The 12,852-nt window shown below is 40.4% G+C and overlaps 1 protein-coding gene across 1 annotated transcript in view; it reads right to left on the bottom strand.

Annotated features, from left to right (window-relative positions):
* The window catches only part of Sorcs3 (sortilin related VPS10 domain containing receptor 3), a 617,283-nt gene that overhangs the window by 86,438 nt on the left and 517,993 nt on the right, over positions 1 to 12,852 (bottom strand). Inside the window, 3 exon segments of the mRNA XM_032892177.1 lie at positions 3,555 to 3,646; positions 6,930 to 7,006; positions 11,481 to 11,583. Coding sequence (XP_032748068.1) covers positions 3,555 to 3,646; positions 6,930 to 7,006; positions 11,481 to 11,583 — 272 coding nt within the window.

The raw sequence follows: 12,852 nt of genomic DNA, 5'->3' as shown, positions 1-12,852 counted from the left end.
TTAGCCAGCCATATTTACAAGAAAACACTGAAGATAATGGCATGGTTAAGCCCTTACAAAACACTCCTAAAGTGTTAAAAAAGAAAACAAACAGAAATCAATCACTCAAAAAACAAACAAAAAACCCAACAACAACAACAAAACCCACAAAGGACAATTTCTGAATAAATTCTTATTTGTTGTAGCTCCTTCTCACACACATTCAATAGCTGGCACTTAGACACTTGAAAGTGCAAATGATTTCTTTTTTCCTGAGAACTGAATTGGCGGATTGGTAAGTAAATAGAAATCTTCATCCCTGTCTATGTTCAGGTAACATCACTATCAACTTCTTTTAAAAGCAGACAATGATCTTAAAAGCCTGGTTTAAAAATAACATTAAAATTTTTTACGTGAGGGTAGGTAAACAAATGGTATCATTTTGTAAGAGAAATTCAATATGAATATAGTTATTTTATAATCTCCACACATTTTTCATATATTTTACTTTAAAAAATGAAAAATCTGACACATGATATTTATACAATGTATGCAATGGTTCATTCACTTGTGTACTAGATAATGATACAATTGGTGTTATCAGCATAGCCACCACAGTAAACTTCTACCATTGATTTATGATGAGTACATTCAATTTTCTCCATTCAATGAACAATGATACCATTAATACTATATTTAACAGGACAATCTCAAATTTTCATTGATAATTTTGAGTGATATGGTTGCTCCTGACTATAGATCCCTACATGGATTCTTAATAATTTTTATAACTTAGGCCATTTTCCTCCAATATCTCCAAGACAAGTTCTTCCTTTGAAAGTGAATCTTTGGAAGGAAACTTCTACAGCTCAAATTGAATGGTTAGATGCAAGGAAGGCTAAGGGTTTTATTTGTTTGTTTGTTTGGTTGGTTGGTTGGTTGGTTGGTTTTTCTAATTCTTTTCTATTGAGAATAGATACTTTTCTCATACAGTATATCCTAATTAGAGTTTCTCTTCCCTCTACATCTGTCAGTTCCTTCCCACTCCTCTCCCTTCAGATCCATACCCTTTATGTTTCCTTTTTAAAAAAGAGCAGGCTTCAAAGAAATAACAACTAAACGAGTTTTATGAGAGGTGAAATTCTCTTTAACCTCTTGGTACCATGATCTCCTTGCCTACCATATATGCTAACTTTCTTTTCCTTCATCAAAATGAAACACCAACAAACTCTTCTTTCTCTCAGTCTAAGGAGAATTCTCTGTAGGAAGTTCTCAAAAGCAAGGAGAAACATACAGCCCTGATCCCATAATCCAGGAGAAAGAGAAGAGAGGGATAGCCAAGCCCTATCAGCTTCTACATTCTTTTTCTAAGACCTAAAGGGAAAGAATTACCTAAGCTATGTTTTCATATAAGAAGTCATCTGCCGTTATTAACATGGTTCCTAAAACGTAAAGATTAAGCCAGGAAACAATGTCTCACATGGTTAAAAATAAATGAGCCTCGGGACTTACTCTCTTCTTTGTCAGTGCAAGGTCCACTCTATCCTCCACAGGTAGCAATGAGCCTTGAAACTTGCAGGGATGACCACCCTTAACACTTTGAAGTGACATTTAGTGTTTTCTCAATCCTGCTGCCTTTTGCAATTCCCATCTTTTTCTGAGCACTCTATACTTTCCCTGAATGGTACCCTCAAGACAGTTTTCACTTCTCTCCTTTGCCTCTCACTGCTCTTAACTCCTAGTAGCCTTCCTCCGAACATCAGCTTCATGTGGCCTTCTACAGGACGGCCCCTGTCTAGGGTTACACAGTCAGCCTCTTATAACAGACATCACTTTCGGTAATCTAAAATTCATATATCAACTCTAATCTCTCAGCAGGCTGGAACCATGTCCCAGCCACTGTATTCCTTATCATGCCTAAAACATCAACAGTTAACATGCAGGAGCTCCAGTGGTCCCTTCAATTAACACCTGTGCACCCACACTTTGAAAAAGGTATTTAATGTACTTGTGTTTTTAAATCATTATATTGGTAATTTAAAAAACACTCACACATGTAGGGCTGAACTGAATAATTCATTGGAGCAGCTTAGAACAGTGCCTGGAATGTAACATTCCTTCAACAAACCCAGACTATTATTAAGCAGCAAATGGATGATAATTATATTGGGAATTTTCACAGGCTTACCCTTAGGCTAGTATAGCAATTTTCTTGAAAGAAACTCCACATATCTCTAAAGATTATTTATACAAGCTTCTTGTAAAATAATATGGTAGTGGATGTAACTATTCTACCTTGTGTTAATGAAGCTATAGGATTTTGACAACCTTTTAGCATCTTTCAACCTAAACATGACAATTCCTTATGGTTCAAAACACAAACTGAACAAAGTCTTATTGAGGTGGCTTAAGGTCAACCCTGCTTCAGATACAACCAGATGTTTTCTCCTAAATTCTTAGTCTAAAACTGTTGACCTTATTGATAACCAAAGCCCCAGTTAAAGCTGCCCATGGTGAATGCCACCATTTATGCTTTAACTAGCCTCACCTGCAAATAACCATTTAGCTGAATATGAACTTACCTCTTCAAGATATTTGCACACAAGACATTCATCCACCCTTTGTCAAAATCCTGAATCATCAGTAGGTCCCCTCAACATATATTCTTAGTTCACTCTTTGGCCTCATTAACGAATTAGCATAGGTTTTCTGAGCCCCATTACACTATCATTCATTCATCCCTCGATTCATTCATTCATTCATTTACATACATACATTCATAACTGCTACAAAGTCTTCCAACTCTACTTCTGCTTTAAACTTACTCTAATAATGGCTTTCCAAGCCACTTAGTCCCTTACTACTTTTTGCTCCATATCTTATTTGATCTAATAAAGATTTTGATTCTATTATCACCTATCTCCTTAGCATCCATGAAGATATTTTCTCATGGGTTCCTACATTCTCGACTATGTCTCTTTTATCTACTCTAAAGACTGGTTTCACCAAGGCTTTTCTTACCGGAGTTCCTGGTTTGCCCTCATTGTCCAGGCTTTCTTACAGTAGTAAGCCTACAAAATGGCTCACTCCCAAATTCCTTACAGCTACAAATCTAGAGTATCAGTCCACTTTACTCTCTTCATCTTTAGATGCATATACATGACACCTGAATGTCATTTATGGCGGGACAGCTATAGAATCATAAACTAAACTCTTTTTAAACTAAACTCAGGATCTGTTACATAAACCCAAATAGCCCTTCAGAGCAACTTCCGTCTCTCATATTTTTTATTCTAAATCAAGACTACGTGGGCTTGTTGATCCTTCCTTTCTGCCTTAACTGACCACCCATTTGTATTACCTGACCTCATTCGTCACATGCCCCTATCTGAATTATCTGGTACACTATTACTACCTATGAGGTAGATGATATAAGGATATTAAAAAAGAGGAGTAAAGAAAAAACCAGTGGGCTGCTGAGAAAATGGAAGAGAATGTAAAGCCATTCAGAATAGCTTGTGCCAACCTTCTACATCGAAGAGCTGCTCATTAGTAGGGTAGGGGACTGTTCTTACCACAAATGCCTGACTGGCAGAGGTGTGTGTTTCATGGCCACCAGAGCACCACCCCAGTCTAGGAACCACACATTGTATTCTTCATCAAAGATCTGGAACAACAGCAATCATAGCAATGGTTGACATTTGCAGTGCTTAACAGTTTGCAGTTTTTCAAATACATTGTTCCACTTAGATTCTGAGCCTTCCGGTCATCATATTGATAGTCTGGCAAGTATTATATTATCTGCATTTGATAGATTAAAAATCCAATGTGAACCAATCTATCATAAGAAGGTGAGGTGATATGGTGCATGCTCTACTAGGTACTGGTAGAGGTGTGTGTTTTGTGGCCCTCCCAAAAGATTATGATTTCAAAGAAAATTCCCTAAGCACCTTTGTAAGTTACTTCTCTGATCTGTGTTCCTCTGTCTCCATGCCCTTTTAATGTTTATTTCCCTAGGACTCAAAAGAAAATGTCTCCAAACCCTCAAAAAATTGAACAATTATACCTTCCTAGATTCTTCTACAAGTTGGAAGAAGACCCAACTTTGCTGCCCATGAACCACTTTTATAAATATTCCTTAAAATATGGTTCTTCCAGGGTCTTAAGTCAAGTCAGTATCTGAGCTATTCATCTATATCTTATTAAACTATCAATTCACTGCTCCACTGATTCAATGTTTCATATCTCCATTTTTTATAGATAGTTATTAAGCACCAGCAAAATACTAGAGTCTCAAAGAAGACATGCTCAGATCTAACTCTACATATACCAAGGATTATGCCTTGTATGATTCTATCTTGAAGCAGGAACAGTATTTATTTAACAAAGAACACTAGTTTCAGAATTCATAGAAGAAAGCAGACATTGGGAATTCCGGTGCTGGCTCATGTGATAACTAGATGCATATGGTGAATTGGGAGAAGAGGACTAGAAGAGTTTAAGCAGAAGTAGGCAGATGGGGGCTGGAGAGATGGTTCAGTGGTTAGGAGCACTTACTGCTCTTTCAGTAGTCCTGAGTTCAATTCCCAGCAACCACATGGTGGCTCACAACCATCTGTAATGGGATCCAATGCCATCTTCTCATATGACTGATAGTGTACTCACATATATAAATAAATCATTAAAAAAGGAGGAGGAGGAGGGGGAAGGAAGAGGAGGGGAGGAGGAGGAAGAGGAGGGAGATGAGGAAAAGGAGGAGGAGGAAGAGGAGGGGGAGGAAGAGAAGGAGGAGGAGAAGGAGGAGGAGGAGGGGGAGGAGGAGAAGGGAAGAGGGAGGGGGAGGGAAGAGAAGGAGGAGGAGAAGGAGAAAAGAGGAGGAGGAGGGGAGGAGGAAAAGGAGAGGAGGAGGGAGGGGGGGAGGAAGAGAAGGAGGAGGGAGAAGGAGAAAGAGGAGGAGGGGAGGAGGAAAAGGAGGAGAAGGAAGAGGGGGAGGAAGAGAAGGGGAGGAGAAGGAGAAAGAGGAGGAGGAGGAGGAGGAGGGGGAGGAAGAGAAGGAGGAGGAGGAGAAGGAGAAAAGGAGGAGGAGGAGGGGGAGAGAGGAGAAGGAGAAGGAGAAGGAGAAGGAGAAGGAGAAGGAGAAGGAGAAGGAGAAGGAAGAAGAAGAAGAAGAAGAAGAAGAAGAAGAAGAAGAAGAAGAAGAAGAAGAAGAAGAAGAAGAAGAAGAAGAAGAAGAAGAAGAAGAGGTAGGAATAACATGATCTTCTGCACATACGAACACTGCAAACAAGTAAGCTTTTCAGTCCCGGAATTCTTTCTATTCCTTCTTCAAATTTACTTTTTCAGTAAAAAAAATAATGCCTTACCAATGGCCAGTCTTAATAGGCAATGGACCTAAGGCTGCAATTCACATATGAGACAGAAAGGCATCATCTACAGTGCTAGTCAGAGGATGGCTCTGTGATCAGTAACGTGATAGAGATGCAGGACTGAAGCCAAGGAGGAGAAGTGGTCCTCACACTTTCTTCTTAATAATGTTATCTTAGCCACTGCTAGGTCTTTCTTTGCCAGGCACTGATGTGAAAAGTATAAGTCTGATAGTTTGAGAAAGGGGAGAAGCAAGCGAAGATGGTAATAGCACAGGGAAGGAATGCGACTATGGCAATTGGCCAGGTAAGGTATTTCCTTAGATTCTTAAGCAATGGTGGTTCTTTATATTGGATAAGTTTGCTTTTCAGCTCCTGGCCTCTTTTGGCCTTTGCAATAGGTTATCTCATATTCGGAAGGTTGGCACCTATTCACATGCCATTCCCTAGACACTTGATTACAGCCTTTGGAGCAGGATCTGACATATTCTTCATTGCATATTGTATAGTACTTAAAATAGCTGTTGCATCTGTTAAGTGCCTGGCAATGGTTTTATGCTGGTGGTAATGGCTGCATTGGCAGGGAAGGTGACAATGATGCTGGCAGTGGTGAGACCAGCTTTAATTTGACCATCCAAATTGGCACATGACCAGCAAGACCCCTAATAGTGAATTCCTCTGCATCAAGATACTCAGTGCCTTTCCTTTCTCTTCCTCAGGCAGAATTTTTATTTTTATGACGTAGTAAGTTATCACCTCTAAGTATTTCCCAGTTTCCCCAATAGAACTAACTCTTCATTCTTCTTCCCATTATAGTAAGACTACTAAAATAATAAATCACCTTGAACTATATTTAGTTTTACGTGAAATTATTTCCTCCATTTAATTTTGAACCCCTTAAAGGAAGGAATGTCAAATCTTAAGGATTTTGCCTGGCAGCTTGCTGACATTAAATATGTCTTTGTTGACTAATATAGTAGTCACCTACACTAAACTTAAGTAAAAAATTCAGTTCGCACTCAGCATATATCAAATACACAGTGGCTGTGTAAGGCACCGCTATCATCACTCCAAGGTCTATTGTTTGTAACACTGAACTGATTTTTCTTGTAGATATATGTGTATTAAGCTGTCTTATAGTTACTGATGACTGAGCCTATAGAACTCTTAAATTATCACTGACTTCCGTGGCTTTTCTGGTTTCAACATTCTAATCCTTTCACTTTACAGATAAAGAAGCCGATTGAGGAAGTTGATGAGAACTGCTTGCCAAGATTCCTTGGCACACCAATGACAGAGACAGCTTCATAAGTGTATCCCCAGGAACCAGAACAACATTTAGCATCCAGAGACTGTTGCATATATATATATCGCTGAAGGGACTATATAACCACCCAGCACAAGTCAAGGTTTTTCCTTTCCAGGCTCAGGATTCCTCCCACTCACCACGACCCCTCTAAACTGCCAGTCAGATCCAGTAAACTTGTAAGCTAGTCAAAGATTTTTTTTTTCAACTACAAAGTCATAAGGAGTTTCAGTATCTGCAGGAAGGGAGATGCTGGCAGACTTTCCTAATCTTCTACTCACCTGTCTCCATGTGTTGCCCCCATCAGAGGAGATGAACACACCGATATCCGTATAAGAGAGTTCTGAGCCAATATTGCCTGAAAGATAAAAAAAGATCATTTGAAATTGTCAGGAAGTTTATGTTTTGAGTTTGTTCAGGGGTAGAGGGAGAGCATCAGAGTAAAGATACCCCAAAGGATGCTTACAGCTAATTCTTGAACAGAATACTTTCTAGAGATCACCTAAAAATAAAAACCCAGCAGGAAAAAAAACCATTATGAGAAAAGTAAGTGAACAGTGTGACACAAATTCATCTTTACATGGTAGGACTCCGGGACTAGATATTGAAGAAAGGGAGAATTATTTACCCTGACTACCTAGACTGTTTCAAACTGCTCCTGAGTGATGTACACTGAAGCTGGTGAAGTGCTGTGTCTTGCTTCTGCCTTTGGGGTAGCCAGGCCCACTGCCCATTGGACTGGACTAGAGGGATGGAATCTTAGCTGGGATAGTGGGGGTACGAGGATTTTGGTCGGTGGGAGTGCACTGATATATAACATTCACTGGGGTAATAGCTTCAGAGAACTGCTTCAGTTCATTGGAGGGAACAAAGGCTATTTGCACCTTTAAAGGGTGAGTAGGGGCCACTATAGTGAGTGTACATCACTGGCCTGGGCCAGGATGTTGGGGGATGCCTCATTTGCATGAGAAGGAATTCCAGGCACCACTAGACATGACCTTATAAGGCCTGTCACCAGGACAAACATCCTTTCCCGTTTTAAGATAAAAAAAATACCCTAAATAGGTAAGAGTTTATCATATTGGTTAGTATTTTTTTCATTAAACATAGTAGGAAGGGGATGTTATCTCCCACACATCTGTAACCTAAATAAGAGCACAATAAAAATGCAATAATGAAAATGTTAATTGAGCTCCTGACATTTAATACTTCAAAATGAGAAATTAAAGCCAGGCTGTAGAGCTTGTCATGCTCCCATCAGCATCAAGGAGCACACAGCTAGCCAACTTGTTTTGACACTCTGGCTTCCAAAAATAACCCCAGTGCCTAGGGCTCAGGAAGTAGGTGTGAAAGGAGAGAGGAGAGGCTCTGAGAGCCATTGCGTAGCTAGAAATCCATCTGGAAATTCATCTCTTTGGGCACAGGTATAAGGAAGTACAGCCAAGATGTATAAAGAAAAGAAATGGGGAAGGTAATGGTTCCATGATTGCTACTGGGAGTTCTGGGGTAAAAAGAATGTGGTAGCCATATGTGCTGTCAAGAGAATAGAGCACAGTAATTCATTAGATATTTTAATAATGTGAACAGAGAAAACCAGGAGGAAGGGAAGGAGGGAGGGAGAGATGGAGGGAGAGGAAGAGAGAGCTATGTATTTGCCATTCTTATCATGGCCCCTCAATGTATTCTACTGCTTCTTCATCTCATTAGACTTCGGTTTTTATATTTTCAATCTCTCTTTAACAGCTTCTCCACGTGGATTTGGCAGTTTTGTGATGGTAAGAAGCGCACTTCATAAAGTCTGCTTTCAGAAGTATCTTCTATCATCTGAAGAGCATCCTAAGAAATGCATAGATAATTATAGTGAACAGAAACTAGGTTCTGGATTGAATAACAGAGTAGATTCCAGTATGATTTTATGCTTGGCTATGTTAGGTATTTAAGTGCCCCCATAGGCAATTCTAAGAGCAAGAGCTTGGGTGGAGAAGGAAGACGTGAGTAAGGGACTTCACTAGCCAAGTGGAAGGAGGGTTAGTTAGGCAGAGTGGTTGCTGAGAATACTGGAAGGCACCGTAGCTACAGGTGCCAGAAAGGCATCTAGGAAGGAGGAAAGAGGCATGAGACGGGAAAACAGGCATTTTTCTTACCAACAACTTAGTTTGTAAACAAACAAGATTCTAATGACATTTGAGGCAGCTTTATTAAACTTTCTTTCATCTGTTTCCCTCTCATTACAACCATTCTCTGCTCCTTTGACAATTGTGAAATAAACACAAGGAACTCTGGAGCACTCTGGGTTAGAAATGCTTCCCCAGACGTTGGCAAAAGGACCTATACAGACAAGGACGCCAAGGGCTCAGTCGAAAAACAAAACAAAACCATGCATAACCAACCGCATGGAGACATGGGGCAACACGAGGTGTGGGTATTCAAAGTTTATAGGTAGCAGTGTAGGGATGGATTAGACATGGAGGTAGAATAGTTGATGGCTTGTGGATGATATTTGATGGTTACAGAATCAACTATGTTTCTGCGTTAAGAAGGAGGATGGGCTTGGCCATGATGTTTCCTCCCAATTGCCTTCTGTCTCAGAATGTGTGAATTGAAGAAAGCTTCCATTGTCTCACCTACCCCCATTGCTGTACAATCAAGGCAAGGAACATGCTTTTCAGACTGTACACAGCTGTGAGCTATGGAGCTGCAAGTCCTTCCCCAGTAGTAGGAGCCAATATTCAGGATATAGGGATACACTTTTGCTAAGAGCAGCCACTAGTCTCTCCAGATAGGTCCTCAACAAGAGGTGCACTCATATATCCGCAGCTTCCTGGAGACCAGTTCTCAAGACAAAGTGAGAAGAGAGAGTAAATAGGGAGAGTGGGAGATAGAGCCCTGAGCTCTTCAGGCAGAGAGAGGGAATAGAAGCATGAATGTCAGGTAGGTATTTAAAGAACACTCCCCACTCCCTTGCACAGCAGCAGTGAAAACTAGCAGAGCAATGGAAGTTGGGCATGTAGAAGCTGAAACCAGCTGGTTAGCTCAAGATCTTGTCATGTTATAGCTCTCGTCTATGTCATATATATATATATATATATATATATATACATACATATATACATATGACTAAATATTCAAAAAATGTTTAATGCCTAATGTCTGGTAACTCATTAAAGCCATAACATTAGACTAATTTTCAAGTGTATGCGGTCAATACCATGTCACCTACTCTGAGTACTTTGTCCATTTTTATGGACATGGTCTTCTCTCTATTCATGAGGAGCATAATGATTTCCATCTTACCAATGAGAATATGAAGCTCAAAAGTTAAAAACTATGCCAAACTCACCGTTCTAGTAAGTGTTGGAGCTACGCTTAGAGAACAGGATGACAGACTCGTGAATTTCATTGCATGTATAATGCAAGAATATAATTATGGGTCCCACTGAAGGCGAAAAACAAACTACCTTCTTCTCATGCAAAAACAGCTTTGACATCAAGAATACAGGGTGGTGTTAAGTATCTTATGCAGAATAGCCAATACATCCCAAACATTTGAAAGCATTTGAAATTCATTCCTTCATTTAATCCTAAATTTAGCTATGCTAGCTCTAGTATCCTCACTAAAACACAAAAAGTACAGAGTGGTTGTGTTGAATAATGCCTGGCTCTCCTCAGAAGCTTCAAATGTCTACTTTTATCAGTGACCAAAATTGCTAAGTATAGCTTCTGGTCCAGCCTTGGGTCTCCTGTAGACTTTGATGAGAAGCAGATAGGCCAATAGCCCCTGATGTTGCAGAACTAACACGTGGACTTCGGGTGTAGGCATCACTCTCTAAGCAAGAGCCTGAGGAATCTGGTGCTGCTGAGAATAGTGGTGTCAGTCATGCTGGATCCTGTCCACACTGAGTGAAGTAAGGCTGCCTGCAAAGGCAGCAGGCTCTACCAGTCTCTGAGTTTATCAAAGCGCTTGGTGATGGTTAGTGATTGAAAGTTGATTGGACTGGAGCTTTGGAGATGGGATCCATGTCTACAAGAACAGGGAATCCAGAAGTCAGTGTTGGATTGGTGGAGGAGAACTGTATCCTCAGACAGTCACTGTGAATTTATGTGCTCTCACTGGGAGAAGGGGGCGTGCTCCCTGACACCAGAGCTGTAAATACTAAGATTAGAAACCCATCTTACTTTATATCAACAATGTATTCCTAAAAAGGCATATGCAAATCAAATGCATGTTAATCCAGGCACATTCCCCAGAGACTTCCATTTCCTCGGAGAGCTGCTGTGCAGTCCTCACTTTTGATTGATGCTCAGTGGACAGTGGCTCCAACATTGCAACCTGAAGTTTTTCTGCCCCTTTCCCTAGGCTCTCTGCCAAGTGCTTAATCGTGTGTAAACAAACCTTTACAGGCGCCAGAGACCTCCTGATTAAAAACAGCTCTGGGGTGAAACTCAGGTAAAGTATCTTCTGTGTAAAAAGAAAACTGCCCTACCTGATATTTGGAGAGCTGGGAAGTTCGTACTGCATGTTTTCTCAAACTGCGAATTCCCGTTACAATCTCTCTGGCCAGTCAGTTGACTTTGACAGGACTGCTAACCTTTCACTCCATGCAGAGGACCCCTCTCGGACTTTGGGGCAGGATGAATTAACCTAGAAGCTAAGACTGTCCAAAGCTCTGCATCTCAGTGTTTTTTAGAATGGGCTTTGAAGATTGAACAATCTTGCTCATTTTCTGGGGAGTTTCTATCTATTCCTCAAATGAATTCATGACCCACAAGTTTGCCACAAACCTTATCCCAGAAGCCGGTGGTGAAAAAGAAATCCAGGGAACATTTTTTACCTGTGGCAACCACAAGTCCAGGAGCTGTATCCTTGCTGGAGATTCTTCCAGAAGAATATGGGTTTTCAGAGAGCTGCAGATGCAGGTGTAGGGAACAGAAGGGCTAAAAGGAAGAGAACATTTTAAATGCAGGAATCTCCCGCCATATCCTGGCCCTCCAGGATAAGAGGTGGAGCTTGCAAGTGGGGATGATCTAGATACATCAGCAGTGTGGATACTGAACTTCAGGCCCATTGGCCCGATGGATCCAGCACTTCAGAAGTTGCCCCAAGTATCACTCCTAGATCCTTCCTCCCTTTTTCTCACCCAGTATCAAATGCCTTTTCTGCAGTCAATCCAGCTTTCAAGGTCTAGTTCATGGTTAGCTTTAGGAAGACTAGTAGACATTACCTTCACAGAGGATGACAAGAGTCTTTTATCAAACCCTTAAACCATCAAACCCTGACTATTAGGGACTTCCAGGGGGAGTGAAACTGACAAACTCCACGACATAGTCCAGGTTCTCAACAAGTTTCTTGCACCAAAGTCTGTGTCTGTGCTTGTGTGTTTTGATCCTGCTTATAATTTTTCTTAAAACATTTTAAGCCATTATCTGAAATTCACTGAACACTGAACTCTTTTCCATTTACTTTCCTATGCCTATTATAGAAAGGGGTTTGGTGATATATAAACATAAACCTATAAAATAAAAATAATTATGATGATGACAAATTGAGATAGAGAGAAAATTAGATGAAGAGAGTAAGATGAAGTAAAATTCAGGTTCAACAGCAAAAGAGAATAAATCACAGTGATCCCATGAACTGCTCCAATGACTCGGCAGCCATTTGTGTGGTATTCCTAGCATCTAAACGAGAGCCAGAGAAAACACTAAACATAATTGGCCTAAAACTTACAAAATGGTAGTGTCCCTTTCTGACCTGCACATGATTATATCTCTAGATTTCCACACAATGTCTAGAAGCCACTTGGCTCATAAATCTCTTTGAATATATGGAAGAAGACAACTTTGTCTCAGGATAAACTCAGCCACCTATCTGAGATGTTAGAACGGCTTCTGGTGCAAACATTCACTAACAGGAACTTGGTGGTTGTGTTATTGTTAATTATCTTTACGTTGAGGCACACTTAAGCAAAAATGTCATCTTACCCATCATGCCCCAACACTGTCTGCCTCAACATTCCCATAGCAATGACTTTCTAAAGCTAATAGGTTAACGGACAATTCAGTGTAGACAACTCTGTCTGACCCTGCTGGGCTTCCTTGCTTACCCTGACATCCATTTAGCACTGAACAAAGTATCAGTTAACATATGAGTTAGCTCTTCTGAGTCCTGTCTAGTACTTTCATTAACAAGCACAGGATCACTGT

This window comes from Rattus rattus, chromosome 2 (genome assembly GCF_011064425.1).
Source record: "Rattus rattus isolate New Zealand chromosome 2, Rrattus_CSIRO_v1, whole genome shotgun sequence".
NCBI lineage: Eukaryota > Metazoa > Chordata > Mammalia > Rodentia > Muridae > Rattus > Rattus rattus.
This window is presented reverse-complemented; position numbering and strand designations above follow the sequence as displayed.